Genomic DNA, 19986 nt, shown 5'->3' on the forward strand with positions numbered 1-19986 from the left:
ATGTGATCGTGATTAAAACACCCCCACCCCTAATCCCAGCCTGGGGGTCTGAACTGACCTCGGCCTCCTCCAGCTCCTCTTTTTCCATGCTCCTCCCACCTCCCTCACCTGCAGCTCCTTAAACCACCTTGGGAGGGCCAAACAAGCTCCAGGTGACTCCGTGTCCTCCCCAGCCCTGTATTAACCCCTCTGGGACCCGGCAATGCCCCACGGAGGGGAGACAAACGCTGAGAGCTCCCTGCTGGGTTTAGGAGCAGTGGGAATCCCCCTTGGCTGCAAGAGATCCCATCTTTGGCTGCTTGACTGCAGAGCTGGTCACTCACAACCCACAACAGGGCAGATGGAGCAGAGCAGCAGCTCCTGAAGTTTCATCCCTGAACTATTCCTCTAAGGAGACCTAAACCAGCAGCAGTAATTAGTGAGAGGAGTTATTTTATCAGCAGCCCTGCAAGACTCAGCATACGGCTTCCAACCCAAAACAACCACGTATCCGCCCAAATGCCAGACAGCTCCTTCAGATAAATCACTCATCCCGTCCTCAGCTTGGATTTGGCAACAAAACCCCCCAAACATCCCTGGCATTGCTGTTCCCAAACCTGTTTGCTCCTCTCTGCTGTGAAACGCCGGTGGTTGGAGTGGTCTGTTCTTGTAAAAGGGCGGAGCAACCCAGAGCCAGAGATCTGCCGAGAGCTTTGTGTTTGCTGGAAGGGTGCCCGGCGTCCACGAGTGCAGATGTTGGGGGGAGATTAAGTCTAGAAAGTCTTTCTTCAAATTCACAGAGCTGCTGGCCAGAGTAAAATCTGATATTTAATTCTTTAACCTTTATATCTCAACTGCTGCTGAATTGGGTTTTTTAATGGGGGTAGGATTACACCCACGGGAGAAGAATTGAAAATCTGTTGCCAGAGTTTTTCCATTGTTTTATTAAAAACTTCCAAAGGTCTAAAATGAAAATGTACACCAACTACAAGGGAACCAATTTGTACACTCACAGTTAAAGTGCTAAAAATTAAACGTTACAAAACCGACACTGGACTACTGTAAACAAGTCTACCGAGAGCCGAGTGCAAGCGGGGTCAGCCACGGGCAGGGACTGCCCCACACATTTCAAGACGTAAAAATCTCCTGGGAGCTCCTTCCCGTCTCCTGAGGAGCTGGGCGTCGTCACAACACGGACACCTGACACCGGAGTGCCTGGGAAGGGCTGCCAGAGCGGTACATGCACCGAGCTCCCCATGCACGGAGCAAAAACCGGGAAAACGCCGCGCCTGGGGGGAAAATCAATCCTGATCCCGTTAGGAAAGAAGCACGAGGGGATAGGGGTAAAGCTTCACATTCATCTGGACATCCTGCTGCTCAAGGAGCACCTGGGGATGTCTCCTGTGCTCTGCTCCGTGCCCTGGGTTCACCACACAGAGGGAGGGAGCTCCCTGCTGCTTTCTGGGATCCTCAGTGCCCTGCAGCTGGGCTGGAGCATCGGCTCCGCTGAAGGGTGGGCCCTGCTCTAGGCTGGCCTGGCTCTTCCTGAGGGATTTTCCCTTCCCTTCCTGTGGGCACTGCTCTCCTTATGCCCTTCCTGAGGGATTTTCCTTTCCCTCCTTGTGGGCACTGCTCTAGGCTGGCCTGGCTCTTCCTGAGGGATTTTCCCTTCCTGTGGGCACTGCTCTAGAGTGGTCTGGTTCTCATCCTTGTGCCCTTCCTGAGGGATTTTCTCTTCCCTCCTTGTGGGCACTGCTCTCCTTGTGCCCTTCCTGAGGGATTTTCCCTCCCCTCCTTGTGGGCCCTGCTCTAGGCTGGCCTGGCTCTTCCTAAGGGATTTTCTCTTCCCTCCTTGTGGGCACTGCTCTAGGCTGGTCTGGCTCTTCCTGAGGGATTTTCCCTTCCCTTCCTGTGGGCACTGCTCTAGACTGGTCTGGCTCTCATCCTTGTGCCTGCCCTTCCTGAGGGATTTTCCCTTCCCTCCTTGTGGGCACTGCTCTAGGCTGGCCTGGCTCTCATCCTTGAGCCCTTCCTGAGGGATTTTCCCTTCCCTCCTTGCTGGAACCACTCGTGAGCAGTGCTGGATTTGGCTGTGACCGGATTTCAGCTCCCAGTGCCACCCTGTGCTTACCAGACCCTCCCAGAGCTTAAAGCTGCCAGCACCAAATCTGGGTGTGAGCTGGAAGAAAAGGGAGAACACAAACACACTGACACCCAAACGTGGCTGTTTGCTGCTGCTGCTGCTGCTGGGTTGTTTATGCTTCCAAAAAGAGCAGCAGCCTCTTCCATGCAACGGGACCGCAGCTCTGATGTGGGATATTTCACAGGAGCTGAAGGGGTTAAGAAAGAAGGAACACCACAAACTCAGGGGGGGTGTGTTGTCAGTGCAGTTGGGTTGGTAAAGCAGGAGATCCCTGGGAACACTGGGAATGAGGAGCCATGCATTTTACAGGAAGCTTCGATGGAGCAATTGCACAGAGCAGAGTTTTGGGGCTGCAGCCATTGTGTGCGTGGGAGGAACAGGGATGAAGTTTGGGGTGAGCTGGGGAAGCCAGGCCCTGTCCAGCTCCCCTGCCTGCTGCCTGGAGAGAGGATCCAGCTGTTGGTGGCTGCAGGGGCCCCACGAGGAGCTGCTCAGCTGCAGGGACATGCAGGGAGCCCAGAGCACCTCGGGGATTCCAGGAATGCCCTCCTGGCCAGGGCTTTCAGCTCGGGGGGAATTTAAAGCTTGGCACCAATCCCACAGACCAGGCACCCGGCAGGAAAGCACCCCAAAACCACCCCTGCTGCCCCTGCCTGAGATGCTGCTGGGGCCACGTTCCAGCTGGGATGCACTTCAGAGCCCCTGCACACGATGATTTGGGAGCTGCAGCCTTGTGAGCCCCGGCTGGGGAACTGCAGCAGAGCTGGGGCACTGTTCCATGGGTGAGGGAGGAATTCCTCTCTTCCCGGGAGGAATGCTCTGCCAGGAGAGCACAGCCTGCTGCTGCTGGCTCAGGTGGTGAAGGTAGAAGGGAGGGGGCAGGGAGGCACAAATCCCAGCCAGAGCCCCAGTCTGAGTTTAATCTCCTCTCTGGGGTGACAGGAGCCTGTCCCTTTAGGATCAGCAAGGAATGGCTCAGATATTCCCATCTGGAAGCAGGACTGGGACTGAGCCGCACAAATTAACAACATTTCCAGCAGGATCCTTCTCCAAGCTCCAAGAGTGCTCCTCTCCCTGTTTCTAAACAAGTCAAAGCATTGCTATAATTTATTAAAAAAAATACTGGAAGTTGAGCCAAGAGGATCAACGTAAACCCTTGAGCTTATGTAGTTCAGTTCCAGTGTTTCGGAAAACTCAGCTTATCCAGATTTCTACCAGATCACCCTTTGAGGCAGTGAGTCAGGAGGAGCTGGATTTGAAAACAGCAAAGGTTCCACCCTTGGGGCTTCCAGGGAGTCGCAGCTTCTCCAGTTTAAGTCACTCCAAAGGATTTTTCCACAGCTTTGGATGTGGACAGTTATCCCTGGGCCGGGACTATCCTTAGGCCAGGACTATCCCTGGGCTGGCCCCAGGGCTGTTTGCTGAGCAAACAGGCACAGCAGAGCCTGCTCTGCCCCAGGGCCCTGGGGGCTGACAACAAAGAGCTTTGTTATTCCATGCTGGGCTCCATTTGCCCTCTCCTCCCGACCCGCTGGAAGCAAGAGGGACGATTTGGGATAAATCTGGGAGCCTTTGATTCCACAGCACACAGGTTATGAGCTGCAATTAACATGAGTTAATTGTGGAGCAGCTCCTGCCCCGGGGTTGGTGCACAAAGGTTTCTCAACGTGCCTCCAGCAGGTCAGGGAGGGAATTATGGAAGAACAATGCAGAAATAAGGATTTGTTTCCCAGCAGGGATTACCGAGGTAGGTTTGCAGCCAGCAGAGTTTCCCTGTGCGGGATCAATCTCCACAGAAGATGCTCCAGAAGATCTCCAGCACCAACCTTGACTTCTGCCTCCAGTGTATCCTAAGGGATCCTTTCCACTCAAAAAAAGCCCAAACTGAGAATTCCCTGCCACGAATCTACAGAAGGGGATGGAAACAACCACAGCAGAGGCAGATCTGTACCCAAGATCCCTGAACTGGGGATCCTGTCTCCTCCTCAAGGAATGCCCTGGGCTTCCAGCTGCCACATCCTCCTTTTCCCCACCTGGGGACAGCTCCTGCCTCAGTTTCTCCCACCCATCTCTGAATTCTTGCTCAGCACAGAGAATCCTCCCCAAACCAGCCCTGACATCACAAGGAAGGTGGGGCCCCCTTGAATAAACTCCTCTGGTCCCTCTGGCCTCAGGTGCTGGGGTTTGTAAACAGGCTCAGCTCTGGCTGTAGGGACGGGCTCTACATTCCTGCTTGGGGCACAAATTCAGCATTCCTATGATATTTTTTTTTTAAATAGATCAGGAACAGGCAATCTCAGCTTTTGTACATGACTAAAAAATAAATGGCTGAATTTTATCTAGATAACTGCTTTTAAAACCCATCTCTTCCTACAGAAATTGTAAACGAGTAGAAAATTTAAATAGTCTTTTGTAAAAAAGCAAGGACAATCCAAGTTATAAAAAAATCGCTCTTCCCTGCCTCTCTCTTCCCCCCACCTTGTGGCCAACTGAGCCTGGACAGCTCTGGGAGGAGCTGGTGATCCTCAGAGGAGCTTCCTTTCGTTCCTGTGGCGTTCCCAGTGTCACCAAAACTGCTGCCAGCTGGCAGGAATGTCCCTCAGGCAGCGCTGGGCGTGTCCCCTGCAGGGAGGTGCACGGGGGGATTCCTTCAACCATCAAGAGTTCCCTGGAGTCTCATCAGAACAACTCCCAGCACCACCCCGACATCGACACCGAGATTTTGGGGCCGAGCCCACGGAAGGAGGGACACAGAGAGGGAGAGGGAAGGAAGGGGGAGATTGTTTTCCACAGAGAATAAGAAATTCAGCAGTCGTGTCCGACGAGGAGCAGTTCTCAAATAAATAATTACCTCCAGAGAGGTTCGGAGCACACCACCAGCTTTTTACTCCGTGGCTCAATCCCACGCAGAGAAGCCGAGCCCGGCTGAGGCCGAGGATGACTCTGGGCGCTGTCAGCGGGCTGAGGAAGGTCAGGCGCTGGTGCCATCCTCCTCGATGACGCGGTTCATGCTGGTGCCGTGGGTGATGTGTGTCATTGGGTTGCTGCTGAGGTCCCTGACGCTGCTGTGCCGCGACTGCTCGTTCAGCCGGTGGCAGCTGCTGTGCCGCGAGTGGTCGGTCAGTCGCGACATGCTGCCGTGAGGTAGTCGTTCCTCCACGCCCCTGTAGCTGCAGGGAGTGTACCTGGTTGAGGGAAACGCAGAGTGATCATCAGCCATGTGAAAAATGCATGGATCTTATGATTGGCTTTTCATAAATATTCAAGTGAATGTTATGTGTGTTGCGTTAGAAAGCAATGCTGGGTTAATTCTCTTAAGCAGTGCGAGTGGTCGGTCAGTCGCGACATGCTGCCCTGAGGTAGCCGTTCCTCCACGCCCCTGTAGGTGCAGGGAGTGCACCTGATTGAGGGAAACACAGGGGGATGATCACCAGAGATATGAAAAATGCATGGATTTTATGATTGGCTTTTTGTAAATATTCAAGTGAATGTTATGGGTGTTGTGTTAGAAAGCAATGCTGGGTTAATTCTCTTAAGCAGTGCGAGTGGTCGGTCGGTCACGACATGCTGCCCTGAGGTAGCCGTTCCTCCACGCCCCTGTAGGTGCAGGGAGTGCACCTGATTGAGGGAAACACAGGGGAATGATCACCAGAGATATTAAAAATACATGTATTTTATGATTGGCTTTTCGTAAATATTCAAATGAATGTTATGTGTGTTGTGTTAGAAAGCAATGCTGGATTCATTCTCTTAAGTACTGTGTTAAATATAGTTTTAAGTTATAAAAAACGTTAAAATAGAAATGACACTATGTAATGTAGCAGGCTCCATGGAGTTGGCTAGGGCTGCATGGAGGCCCAAGGCTTAACAATAGTATCACCAGCTGGGGTCTCTGTACAAATCACAAACAGGATGGGACTGATGTGGAACGTGCCTTGAGCTCTTTTATTTTCCAGCATCAGTCTCATTCCATGGTTATGACAATGGGAAGATGATGCCACCAGCTCACATCCCAGGCAGTGACCCAGAACTTAATGTCACAACTCACTTTATAGGTTTTTTGACCAATCACACAAAGCAAAAGCACACTGACAGTATTTATATCTGTATAGTATATATTCTATATTGACAGCAGTTCCATCCAACCACTGTGAGCACAGGTACCTTTGGTTAAAACAGTGCTTGCTTATTTCAAATACAATACCTACTTGTAAGCCTTAAAACACAATGCACAGAGCTCCATTATTAAGCTTCAAACTTCCTAATATCTTGCTAGAAAAACTTTTCTGTAGCTTAGGGAGTTTTTCTAGACAAGCGTTAATACACAGACCATCGTTCTATTTGTCCTTGCTTTTCTACTTTTTAAATAATTTTTCTGCTGACCAATCTCATGGCTGCTGCTTAGCTCTAATCACAGTTCTGCTGTTTCTGAGCTGCCTTTTGCAGCTTTCCCAAAACTCTCTGATTTTGTGGATTCCCACAATAGGAATTGCTGAGTCATGATGAAATAGCAAAATAATCTCCTGTCTTCCGCCCTTTGGACCCCAGCTTATCTCTGTAACCCCACAGGTCACTTTCCCTTAACCCCTGCTGTTGGACAAGTTTGGATCCCCTTGTACCCTATAAAAAGGGGCTGGTTTAGCCCATTTGGGAGAGGAAAAGCCATCACTGGAACCCCTCACAGACCCCTCAATAAACCCTCGCCGTGGAACACCAGGATGATTTTTCTTCTCCTCTCTCGCGTCTGGCGCCTTAGCAAGCAAAGAGCTGGGATCCTAAGAGAGCTGATAATCACTAGAGAGCTGAAATCCACGAGGCTTGCTAAGGTAACCACGGCTACGAGCGGCCCGGGTGTTTGGACACGGTGTCCTGGGAGGGACTGAGCTATCCCAGCCCCTGCTGCCTGCTCGGGGGCAAGATCAGACCACCAGGCAGTCGGGTTTAATGTAGGACACTTTTTTAAAGGACTCACAGTGAGATAGCAGCCACAGGACACCTGAATCTTTCAGAGAAAAAGAATTTATTGCCCTCTTATCAGAAGAAATGAACTTCTTCCCACCTCGAAGGCACTGTTAGGATTCAGAAGAAGACGTTGACAATGACCAAACAGAATCCTGTGTTTGAATGGAATTTATGCATCATGTATGAGGTGTATGAATATGCAATAGGTTATTGTTTTTAAGGGTTAATCCTTTGTTAATGTGTGTCCTTTTTCCGACTCGTGCTGCCCAGAAAAGGTACCCGGACGTCCATAACTCTTTGTCTCTATTGTCTCATATTGTCCTAATTCAATTTGTCCAAATTATTATTACTCTAATTGTATTACTATTTTTATTCATTACTATTTTTATAATCATTTTATTACTATTAAACTTTAAGAATTTTAAAAACAAGCAAATGGCGTTTTTCACAAGCGAGCTGCTGGAGGAATGTAAATAGAGCTCTGAGTGAGGAGAGACATTCCCTGCCCCAATCCCACAGCCCTGGGCAAAGCGTTTCAGCTCCTCACAATGGGTCTCGCTCCAGGCTGGCTGCTATTGGTAATCAGGGGAGTGAAACGCTCGGTGATTAATTACCCTGGAAACCTTAGCTCCACCTCAACTCAAACCCGTGCCCTTGTTTACTTCGGCAGGGCCAGGAGTATTGACAGACAAAAAATCGACTGCCACAGGGACAAAAGCAGCCAGCAAAGTGCTGAGCTGACCTTGGGCAGCTCTGTTTTCCCACACGATGGAACACAGAGCGCTCCTGTGCCTGAAACCAGCGCTGGACACAGCCCTGCTGTGGAATTAGCTCACCAAGACCAGCACACACTCTGAAAATATCAGGGCATTTTCTCTCTTTCCAGTCCAGACACTGACACGGAGAGGAGATGCACCAGGACATCGAAATTTAGCAGAATTATGGCCACGTGTCTGGCTGGAAGGGAGGGGCCTGTCCAATCCCAAGATTTACCCAGGGAGGTTGTGGACTCCCACATCTGGAATTGTCTGAGGCTGGACAGGGCTTGGAGCAACCTGGGACAGTGCAAAGTGTCCCAGGGAGGTGGAATGAGATCTTTGAGATCCCTTCCCAAACCATCCATAACGCCCCAGATTTTTGGAGGCCCTATCCTGGATTGCCAGGTAAGTGTCTGTTCTGATTGCCATCTGTCAGAGGTGGGGCAGTTATCTCCTGTTTATCGGGCAGTTTTCTTTATCTCTTCCACAACCAATCATCCCTCCAGGAGATCTCTTCTGTTAATGAGCCATTAATTATTAATTATCTTCTGTTAATGGCCAGCGAGTGTCACTGCATGGCTGATAAAATTCCATCATCATCCCATGGAGAGATGCTCCACCCAAGGGGAGGAGCCGAGCATTCCTACCTGGATACAATCTGAGGTTTTGGGACACCAGGGCAGCCTTCTCCACTGCATTCCTAAGATCAGCCCTTTCCCACTGCATTCCCAGAGGAGGACCAGGCCCATCTACAGCACCCCTGCACCTTCAGAGGAAAACTCCACCCTTCTCCAGGATCCCTGCTCCAGCAGAACCACAGCTGGCACTGCAGGAGGGCTGAGACACCGTTTAGTCCCCATTTAGGGACTGCTGCCACCACCCTGTGTCACTGTCGCATCTTCTGAAAAATCCCCTCGCCAGGATTTCTTCTCCTGGGAAGCTGAGAAGCCTCGGAGAAAAATGAAAACAATAATGACCTGATTTGCTTCTCCTGTGTTTTGCTGCTTTGGAATGTGGTTTGGACATTGTTTGCCAGCTGGTCATTGTTTGATTGGTTTCATGTGAATTGCTTTGACTTAATGACCAATCACCATCAGATGTGTTGGGACTCTGGCGAGTCACAAGTTGTTAATTAATATCTTGTTAAGCCTTCTCTAAGTATCCTTTCTCTATTCTTTAGTATAGATAATATAATATAATATAATATAATATAATATAATATAATATAATATAATATAATATAATATAATATAATATAATATAATATAATATAATATAATATAATATAATATAATATAATTTTGCCTTCTAAGAACATGGAGTTCTTAGAATTCATCTTTCCTCCCCACAACAGGGGACCCTGAAAATACCACATACCCTGACAGGGTGTCAGGTTGGATTATTCTGACTCTGCCAGTGTTGTTTTGTTTTACTGCATTGCTTGGCTGTTTGTTTTTTTTTTTTTTTTTTATTTTCCTAGTAAAGAACTGTTATTCCTGCTCCCATATCTTTACCTGAGAGACCCTAAATTTCAAAATTATAATAATTTGTGGGGAGGTGTCCTAGGGTGTCGTTATGATGCTTGTACCCCCATTTGTGTGTTCTGTTCATGCTGGATATTTTGTTCTGTGCCTTCAAGACTGGCTCTGAAGAGTGAAAGTTTTGTTTTGGTTTTGTTATCAGCCGCTCCCCCACGGCTGGGGGGGACACACAGACAGGGCTGTACGTAGGGAGGCTTTTGATTTTTGCTTGGCTTTTTGCTCTGCTCTTGCTTCTGCTTTGCTCCTGCTTTTGGCTCCTGCTCATTAGTTAGTTTAGCTAAGCAGTCCGAATTTTTCCCTGGACTGTTTTTCCTTTCCTTTTTTGGAACCACTCAAACCTGCTCCAGACTGGGACCTGGGAAACACTCAGAGTTTGCACCTTGTGGCTGCAGCAGCTGCCCCAGCGCCAGAGGGACTGATAACAGAGTGACCACCCCCAGGAGAGACTTTCTGAATTGGTCATCTTTGTCAGAGCGCTGACAGAGTGGTGCCACCCGGTATTGTTCATTTGGTGTGCTGGGGGGTGCTGTGCCTGTTAAATAAACAGGTTCTTTCCACTTCTCTCCAAGGAATCCTTCCTTGATTGGGAGGAGGGGCCGTGTGGGTTTGCTTTCTGGAGAGGCCCCCTTTTGGAGGTTTTCTCCCAAATTTGCCCTAAACCATGTGAAATACAAAGCTGTGTTTGGTGTCAGGTACATAGAGGCAACGTGGGCATTTGTAATTGTGAAATGGGTGGAAACCAACCATGGGACAGTTATAAAGACAATTTCTAATAATAACTGAGAAAATAAAGCATGGAAGAAGGCCTTTGAACCTATCCTTTGTTCACAATTAACCTTTATAAGTCTTAAGTTGATTTAGGAGCATTTGAATTAAAGCTTTGAGGATGTTGCTTTTTGACAGGAACTTGCTGCTTGTAGCTAAGCCTTAAAGAGTTTTGCAATAATAAGCTTTTGAAGTATAATTTTAGAATATTGCTTGTAGAAAGGGTCTTTTGAAACTATAGCTTTAGAATATAGAAAAAGGAAACATGCTTATCTCATGCCTTAACAAAACAGAGAAAAGCAGCTTGAGAAAGGAAGATGAACATCAACTCAAGGATTTATGGTTTCGGCCAAGGGAAGCTGGACATCACTGGTATGAGATTTACAGTCCTTGCAATCAAAAGTTGGACCCACATCTGGAGAGCTGGACCTCACCAGATGGGATACTCCTTCCTTCTTTTGGAAACCAGACCACCACCACCACGTGGGATACTCCTTTTCTGTGAAACATCCTGAGAAAAACTAAATCACAATAGTGTATAGGACTGTGATGTAAAAATTGGGAATAGAAACTGCTGATGAGTAAAAATTGGGAATAGAAACTGCTGAGAAAGCTGATGAGTACCCCTATAAATACCTGCAAGCCTCAACTATGGGTGGGCAGTTGGAGGGAAAACTTCCCCCACTGTACCCAGCCACTGTATTGCTCATACTTTACTATATTAATTAATAAATTGATTGCTGCTTAAATATTGGCCTAGTCAAGCTTCTCATTTATAACAACCAGGACAGGAGGGGTTTTCCATTTCCCATCTCCTGCCCTCCTCAGCAGCCCCCTCTGCTCAAACTGTTATGAGTAGAAATGTTGTCCATTTTGTAAAGGTTGCAGAGTTCACAAGTTAAACCAATTCCTGCCAAGTTGGAGTTCTAACTATTTGTTGTGAATAATTTCATGTTGTAATCACCTGTTGTTAATAGTTTTCCTTTAATTACCTTTTCTTGATGGTTAGAAATCCCCCTTTGTCGAGTATCCCCCTGCTGCCTCCTGGAAGGTGGGACTGTGAGGAGGGGGTGACATCGGGGTTGGCATGCAAATGAGGAAACCCCTCACCAAACCTAGCAGGCAAAACCCCTAAAAACAACGAGCCAACACGGAATTAAGAGATCTAAGTGATGTCTAGACCTGAGGAATGTTATGAGTACAAAAGCTGCCCATTTTTTAAAAAAAAGTTGCAGAGTTCACAGGTTGGGCCAGCAGCTGCCAGGGTGGAGTTCTAACTGTTTGTGGTTGTAATCACCTGTTGTTTTCCTTAACTACCTGTTGTTGATGGCTAAGAATTCCCTTTTTGTCGAGTGGCACCCTGCTGCTTCCTGGAGGGTGGCACCTGGATGGTGAAGAGGAGGGGACATCGGGGTTGGCAAGCAAATGAGGAAACCCCTCACCAAATCTAGCAGAAAAACCCCCAAAAACAACGAGCCAACACGGAATTGATGAATCAAAGTGATGCCTGGACGTGAGGAACAGAACCCAGGGTCTGCTAAGACCCTTTTTACCCCTCACCCTAACCTCAAAGATGTCAGCTAGACAGAAGACCTTGAATGTCAGACCAGAAAACTGGGAATCTCCTGATGCTCTCTTGAGGAGGGAACCCCCAGCTATGCCCACAGAGCAGTGGACAGAGCTGAGCTTTTCCTCCTCCTCTGAGTCACTCCTGGGAGCAGCGGCGGCGTGAGCGCGGACCTGTCGGTTCTCCCCACCCAAGCTGATCACTTTTAATTAAAACATTAAAAAGGAGAGAGAGATCTCCTGCCCTATTTCCCTCCTCCATGCTGCTCCTGGGAACAGCGGCGGCGTGAGTGCAAAACCCATCAGTGCTCCCCAGCCGAGCTGGTTTTTAATAAAGGCCTTAAAGAGGAGGAAGATCTCCTGCCCTGGTTATTTCATCATCACCATCACCATCACCATCACCATCACCATCACCATAACGAATAATCATAACCATCACCATTACCATAACCATCAACATAACCATCACCGTCACCATCACCATCACAACCATCACCATCACCATCCCTGTCACCGTCACTGTCACCATCACCATCACCATAACCATCACCATCACCATAACCACAACCATCACCATCCCCATGCCCATCCCCATGCCCATCCCCATGCCCATCCCCATCCCCATCCCCATGCCCATCACCATCCCCATCCCCATGCCCATGCCCATCCCCATCCCCATCCCCATCCCCATCCCCATCCCCATCCCGATGCCCATCCCCGTCCCCGTGCCCATCCCGTACCGTCCGTCCCGCGAGCGGTGCAGGCTGCCGTGGTAGCTGCTGACTTTGCTGTGCACGCTGCCGGCCTTGCTCCTCTGCTCGTCCAGCACGGCCAGCTGCGTGGACGAGGCGTGCGTGGAGGTGCCCTGCGTGGAGGTGCCCCTGGATTTGCGGATGATGGGGGTGTTGGGGTCCCTCAGCAGCGACTGCGCAAAGTCCGGCTCCTGCAGCACCTGGCGGCTCTCGTTGACGACCCTGAGCGGAGCAATTAGCGTTAATCAGCGTTAATTAGCGCGGTGTGAAAGAGATCATGCCAACAAGAGCGTCGTTTACATGATCATGTCCCTGTGTGGGTATTTTAGCCCCCTAGCTGTTGTTTTAGCCCAGTTGAATCCTTGAAGGATGGAGCAAAAGTCACTGAAGGATGGAGGAGTCACCAAAAACTTTCTGTTTGAAAACATCCTAAAGGACATTATATCCTAATATATCCTATAAAATATCCTAATATTTATAGGATTTATAAATTTTATATTTTAATTCTTTTATATTTTAATAAATTTTATAATTTAATAATAATTTATAATATTTATAGTATTTATAAATTTTATTTATACAAAATATCCTAATATTTATTAGGAATTTCTGCTCTTTTGTCCATGCCCTGAACTATTTTCTAGTCAGCAAATCAGAAATATTTATTAGGAAAGTACCTACCCACAGCTACCACAAGATCACACAGATTGTCTCTAAATCGATGCCAACCTTAATCTAAATTAATGTCAACCTTACAGAAGCTCCAAGAAATTCTTGTTGTCACTTCACCAAGCTGCTCTTCAGCACCAATGCATAAGGAAGATTAAAAGCAGAGACAAATGCTTTCAATGCAGCCACGGTGAGAGGAACCTGCATTTAATTCCAGTTTAAAGCTCTGATTCAGCTGGCCGGGTGCACATTTATAAATAAAAAGTTTCCATTCCACCTAAACACCATGAAGTGTTTATTTGACACTTAATTCTTGTTAAAAACATTTTGAAGACGGACAAATGCAGATTTGATTCTGGAAACAAATATTTAGGGAGAAATAAGGAATTTTTTGTCCTGTAAAGTTGAGTTGACTTTTCCATCCATTCCTGCCTTTGTGTCTGTGAAAAACCAGCCCAGGGCAGCAAGGGAAGGGTTTATCTGTAAAAAATCCGTGCTCACTCCTTTTTCCTGCGCCCGTGGAAGAAGCTGGCCCACTCAAAGCAGGTTTTCTTGCTTCCAACCCAGAACACCGAGGGGATCCCAACCACCAACGCCATCAGGTACTTCATGAGGAACAGAATCAGGTCTGGACGGCTCATCTGAGTGACCTGGAGAGAGAAAGAGAGAGGAAAGGAAGGTTCTACCACCCATCCTGGCTCGCCATGGGTACGGACACTGAAATCATCCCTGCCTGCCCCGAGCCAAAGCAAACACGGGCAGGGCTCCTTTGTTCCCGGGCTCCACGGAGCATGACCAGAGCTCTGCAGGGCCCAGAGCTGCCTCACACAAAAGCCTCAGCTGCTGGGAGGTCCTGGCCTTTATTTGTATCTCTGCTCTTTTGTCCGTGCCCTGAATAATCCTGAAATATTTTCTAGTCTGCAAATCAGAGAGAGTCGTTCCTTTGATGGGATTAACCTACATAGGACCAGGTGCTGGGGCTGCTCTTGGGAAAAATGCCAGGGGAAGCTTCATGGATGGTCAACCCTGATCCTTTGTTCCTTGGAGGGTTTCCTGACTCCTTCCCTCGGGAATTCAAGGCTCTGGCCAAGTTCTTATCAACCCGTGTCTGGTTCTTATCAACCCAGCCAAACTTTCTCTCTTCAGGGAGATCAGCTGAGCCTGAGAACCCTCACAAGATCAATTTTTCCAGATATTTTCATGCCCAAAGGGTTTGTCTGGAGAAGAAGACAAAGATTTTCCTTCCAGGAAGGTCTGTAGGGTATCTGCAGAACAAACGCCCAGGGGCAGATTTCTGGATTGATAACCTGGCTCAAAAACTGAACCTTCAGGGAGAGAGAACTTCCAAAGCAAGCCTGGAAGGAGCCACCAAGGTGCGGAGGGAAGGAACAAACTCGTGGTGGGGAGAAGTCCTCTGTGGGCATCTGTGTGGTGACCATGGAATTCCAACAGTTCCAGCAACTGGGAGAACTGGGATAAAGGCTGGGAGAGCTGGGGGTGCTCACCTGGAGAGGAGAAGGCTCCAGGGAGAGCTCAGAGCCCCTTCCAGAGCCCCAAGGAGCTCCAGGAGAGCTGGAGAGGGACTGGGGACAAGGGATGGAGGGACAGGACACAGGGAATGGCTTCCCACTGCCAGAGGGCAGGGATGGATGGGAATTTGGGAAGGAATTGTTCCCTGTGAGGGTGGGGAGGGGCTGGAATAGAATTCCCAGAGAAGCTGTGGCTGCCCCTGGAAGTGTCCAAGGCCAGGCTGGATGGGGCTTGGAGCAACCTGGGATTCTGGAAGGTGGCCCTGGCCATGTCAGGGAATGGAACTGGACAAGCTCTAAGGTCCCTCCAACCCAAACCATTCTGTATGGTTCTATTCATCTCGTGAAACCTGGGTTTTCCTCCCAGTCCTCCCTGGCTTGCTTTGGTCTTTACTACAAAAACTATTTTTGATTTGTGCAATCCTTCACAGCTACCATCACTTTTGTGTCTTTCCTTCACCCTCAGACTCTTCACCTGAATTTTCCAATCATTCTCATACTGTCCAAACCCTTTAAAATACCAACTCCTCCCCCTGGTTCTGCTTCTGCTTCAAGGTACAACAAGGAAGGAAATGCTGGAGAAGCTGGAAGGAGGTGAGAGCACAGAGGATGGCAGGATGATACAGACTGAAGCCAAACAGCTCCTGTGAGGGCTGGAATGGATTTCCCAGAGAAGCTGTGGCTGCCCCTGGATCCCTGGGAGTGCCCAAGGCCAGGCTGGATGGGGCTTGGAGCAGCCTGGGATGGTGGAAGGTGTTGGGGTTGGATCTGGATGAGTTTTGGTCCCTTCCCAAACCATTCTATGATTCCATGATCCCAAACAGCCCTGGCCCCTACATAACTTAACCAGAGGTTCCCTGCTTTTTGTCACAGCTGAGGGAGATTTCCAAACCCCTTGAGTTTTCCTACCACCTTGAGAATTTTTATTTTCTCAGGAGATGAGGGCAAGAGACAACACAGAGGACAAACGGCAGAATTATCCCGATCCCAACAGGAATAAATTCAGTGCGCCGTGGGATAAGAAAGACCCAAGGGCTGGTGTGGCAGGAAGGTTTAAATGCCCAAGAGATCTTCCCCATTGTCACAGAGAGTGGCAATGCTGGAAAAGCCACCAGACCTCAGGAAGCGACTGAGCAGCCCAAGGAAAATCCCAGGAGCTGTTTGAGAGGGGGATTGGTGCTCTGTGAGGGGAGGGTGAGGCTGGAAAACTCTGGGAATTCACAGGGAACAACCAACCCCCCCTTGCAGGAAACTGCTCTGGCCTAGAAGAACTCAAAGGTGGGAGAAAAAGAACGGCTGAGCACTGAAATGTGGGGAAAAACACATTTAAAATGTTGAATCCAAGTAATAGGAAAGAAATGCTGCAGCAGCCATGAGAGAATTCCATCCTCAGGAGAGCAGGATTTTGGGATGGAGCAGAGGAATCGAGGGGACAGGAATGGCTGAGTGTCACCAGTCTGGGACAGAGATTGAAAATCAGAGCTCCCCACTGATCCCACAGGCTTGTATTGATAATAATAATTATTAATAAGTATTAATAATAATAGTGATAATATTCCAATTAATGCTGAGGGGCAGCACAGGTGTAACCCAGCACATCCAGGTTTAATATTTTGTATTATTGCACATTTTTAGTCCTGTCACCACTGGAGATGGAAAACAGGGGTGCAGAAATGTCCTGAGCATAATTAGAAATGTCCTGAGCATAATTAATTAGAAATGTCACGAGCATAATTAATTAGAAATGCCACGAGCACGTGTCCAGTCTGTGACAGAGGGTGACAATCAGAGCTCCCCACTGATCCTGGGGCCTGTATTGATGTGAAACACAGGTACAGCCTCCCAGAACAACACCCTGAGCCAGTTTTCCCCCCAAAATTATAAATTCAAAGCTTTTCCCCCCAAAAAAATATAAATTCAAAGTCAAATCATGCCCTGTGCCAAGGGGACTTGGCAGAAATAGGCTCCCACCCTGTGATATTCCAATAAATAAAAAAAAAAAAAAAAAAATTCCAATTAATGCTGAGGGCCAGCACAGCTTCCACTGGTTTAACCCAGCACATCCAGGTTTAATATTTTGTGTTATTGCACATTTTTAGTCCTGTCACCACTGGAGATGGAAAACAGGAGTGCAGAAATGTCCTGAGCATAATTAGAAATGTCCTGAGCATAATTAGGAGATGATCCTGGATTTTTCCATCCACCTCTGCCCCAGGGATGCTGAATTTCACAGAATTTTGTAGCCAAATTGTGAAATTGCACCCAGAATTCAACAATATTAACCAGCACCCAATAAAAAATGACCCAACAAAACACAGCTCTCAAAACCCCACATTATTATATTATATTATATTATATTATATTATATTATATTATATCATATCATATCATATTATATCATATCATTATATCATATTATATCATATTATATATTATTATATCTATAATTTACATCTATTATATATATAAATAATATATAATATTTTATATATATAAATAATATTATATATAAAATATTATTATAGATATAATATATATTATATAATATATTATATTAAATTTTGTATATGGTATATTATATATTGTATACTGTATATTATATATTACATATAATATATAATATGTAATATATAAGATACAATATACAATATACAATATACAATATATAATATATAATATATTATATAGTATTATTATCATTATTATTATTTCATCAGGAGCTCCTTTGGGCCTGAGTGGAACAAGTGGGGAAATTCATCATTTCTTAATGAAGGCGCCCTTCATTCATTTTTCTGTTTAATTATTTATATTTCTATTTAATGTCCATGGGGCGAGGTCTCCCCAGGCAAAACTCCTGGGGAATTGAATTTTGAATTTTTCATCGAGAACCAACCCCCAGCTCTGCTCACTGCAGGAATTCCACCGAGACATTACAAGAAATCACTCGGCAGCAAAAAAACTCCCGGCTCAATGGGCTCCTGCTGAGCACTGCAAATAATTCCAAGGGAAAAAAATCCAAATAAACACATCCAAGAAATCTGGGGCAAAGCGAGTTATTAAACATTATTCCACGCTCGTCTCCAAATTCAGCCTCAAAACAACAAATTCAGGGGGTAACACCCATTAAATTCACATTAATGCTGAGGGACTGCACCTGTTGGAAAGAAAATTCGTCTGCAGACATCAGGTATTTATAATAATTAACAACATTTATAGCAATTAGCAGCAGGAAAATGAAACTTGGGATGATTCTTTAAGGTTTATTGGGTTAAAAATCAGATGTGTGAGCCCAAAGGCACTGGGACAGAGAACAGTTTTAAAAGAGCAAAATTGGTCAAAAACTCGCTCGTGTTCAGCACCAAAATTTAGAATTTTTTACTGCCCAGCTATTCAGGAAGAGTCAAAAATACAAATTAATTCACCACATGTGAAATTATGAATTCACCTGGAATATTCAAACTCCACAAGCCACCCCTGCCAAAATGCAAAATATTTAAATATTTTCCAAAAGTATCTCTGATCATCATCTGCTCTGGTATAATTATATAAGATATATAAATAATAAATTTTAATATATATATATATATATATAAATAATATTATAAATTTTTATATATATATAAATAATATATATGATATTATATAATATATAATATTATATATTATATTATATATAAATAATATTTTATATATAATATAATGTAATGTAATGTAATGTAATGTAATGTAATATAATATAATATAATATAATATAATCTATATTATATATAAAATATTAAAATATTATATATAAATTATATATATATATATATATATATATATATATATATATATATATATATATAAATTTCCTTATAAATTATAAGGAAATACCTTTGGGTTTAAAAGCAATTTTTTTGAGCATTACCTGACTCTATTTCTATTTATATCTGAATAAATTTGGTTTATTTTTTAATTTATTATTATTATTTTATTATTTTTTAAAATTTTTTTTTTCTATTTTTTTTATTAAATATTGGTTTATTTAAGAAACCTCCCTGAAAGCTGAACTAATGCAAGGAGGAAAAGGCATGGGAAGGAATTTCAGGAGAATTTAAAACTTATTTTCACCTAAAGCTGTAGAAAAGGCTTCCAAAATGGAATAATAAAACTAAAATTATGAGTTTAATTGAAATAAAAGTGTAAATATCACATAGCAGAAAACGTAAAGTTTTAAAATATAGTAAAATATATAAAACAAAAGCTTTAAAACAAAAGCTTCTCCTTCTTCACCTTCTTCTTCATAAGTTTAAATAATATTCTGTAATTAAATAAAAGTCTGCATTGTGATCCACAAATAATTATTAAATTAAAAATAATTTAAGTATCATTTCTTAAATAAGCAATTTATCCTTAAAAAACCTTATAAAGAGAGAAATACAACTCCGTTTTTAGTTTATTAAAATAAAATACTATAAAACTCCCTGTTTGTGAGACTATAATATAAATAAAAACTATTATACATCTTAGTGCAAAGAAAAAATTCTGTCTCACACATTTAATCCCAACCCTAACAACAAAAAAAACCCCCAAAAACTGCACAATATTGAATTAAATAAAGATAAAAAGATAAAAAAAGATAAAAACAAATAAACCACAAATAAAAATGCATTTCTGAATTCAGATCCTAAGCCATTTCCTTGAATTCATTAAAAGAAAAAGACAAAGTCCTTTGGGGTTTTAGACACTCTGCACCAACAAAATTTAAATTCCCTCTTCTGTCTAAAACCAGAGCTTGAGCAGCTGTGAAATCAAAATTATCACATTTTATTTTATTTTATTTTATTTTATTTTATTTTATTTTATTTTATTTTATTTTATCAGAGATGGGGATGTGGCAATGCCATCAAACCTCTTCAGTACCAGAGAGTGAATTCCACTGCTGATGGAAAAAAACCAACAAAAAACCCTTTAAACCAAATTTTAGCATCTCCATTCCTGTTACCAGCTGAAGCAATATCTGGGAACACCTTTTAATAAATTCAATTTGTCATTTATTTAATTTGTCATTTCTTGTTTCCCACTTGGCCAGGCCCATCCCGGTATCTCTGGAGCTCAATAACCCTGTCCCAAAATTCACTTTTCACACTGGAAAAGCTCAAATCCAGACTGAGATCAGCTCAATAACCCTGTACCAAAATTCACTTTTCACACTGGAAAAGCTCAAATCCAGACTGAGATCAGCTCAATAATCCTGTACCAAAATTCACTTTTCACACTGGAAATGCTCAAATCCAGACTGAGATCAGCTCAATAACCCTGTACCAAAATTCACTTTTCACA

At 45.0% G+C, this 19986-nt stretch overlaps 1 protein-coding gene across 4 annotated transcripts in view; it reads right to left on the minus strand.

Annotated features, from left to right (window-relative positions):
* Positions 1–899: 899 nt before the first annotated feature.
* Positions 900–19986, minus strand: part of FZD3 (frizzled class receptor 3) — a 78589-nt gene continuing 59502 nt past the window's right edge. The window contains exons 5-8 of one of the 4 annotated variants that reach the window (XR_011682419.1): positions 13637–13785; positions 12455–12688; positions 1842–5307; positions 900–1608 (exon numbers count right to left, since the gene is read on the minus strand). Coding sequence is in view for 1 of the 4 variants with exons in the window: in XM_071448013.1 (XP_071304114.1) it covers positions 5094–5307; positions 12455–12688; positions 13637–13785 (597 nt within the window). In the remaining 3 variants the exon portion in view is untranslated. Of the gene's footprint in view, positions 5308–12454; positions 12689–13636; positions 13786–19986 lie in introns of all 4 variants that reach the window. The other 3 variants (XR_011682418.1, XR_011682417.1, XM_071448013.1) reach the window with 3 other exon arrangements.

This window comes from Agelaius tricolor, unplaced genomic scaffold (genome assembly GCF_023055355.1).
Source record: "Agelaius tricolor isolate 1412-34295 unplaced genomic scaffold, bAgeTri1.0.p SCAF_1, whole genome shotgun sequence".
Classification (NCBI taxonomy): Eukaryota; Metazoa; Chordata; class Aves; order Passeriformes; family Icteridae; genus Agelaius; species Agelaius tricolor.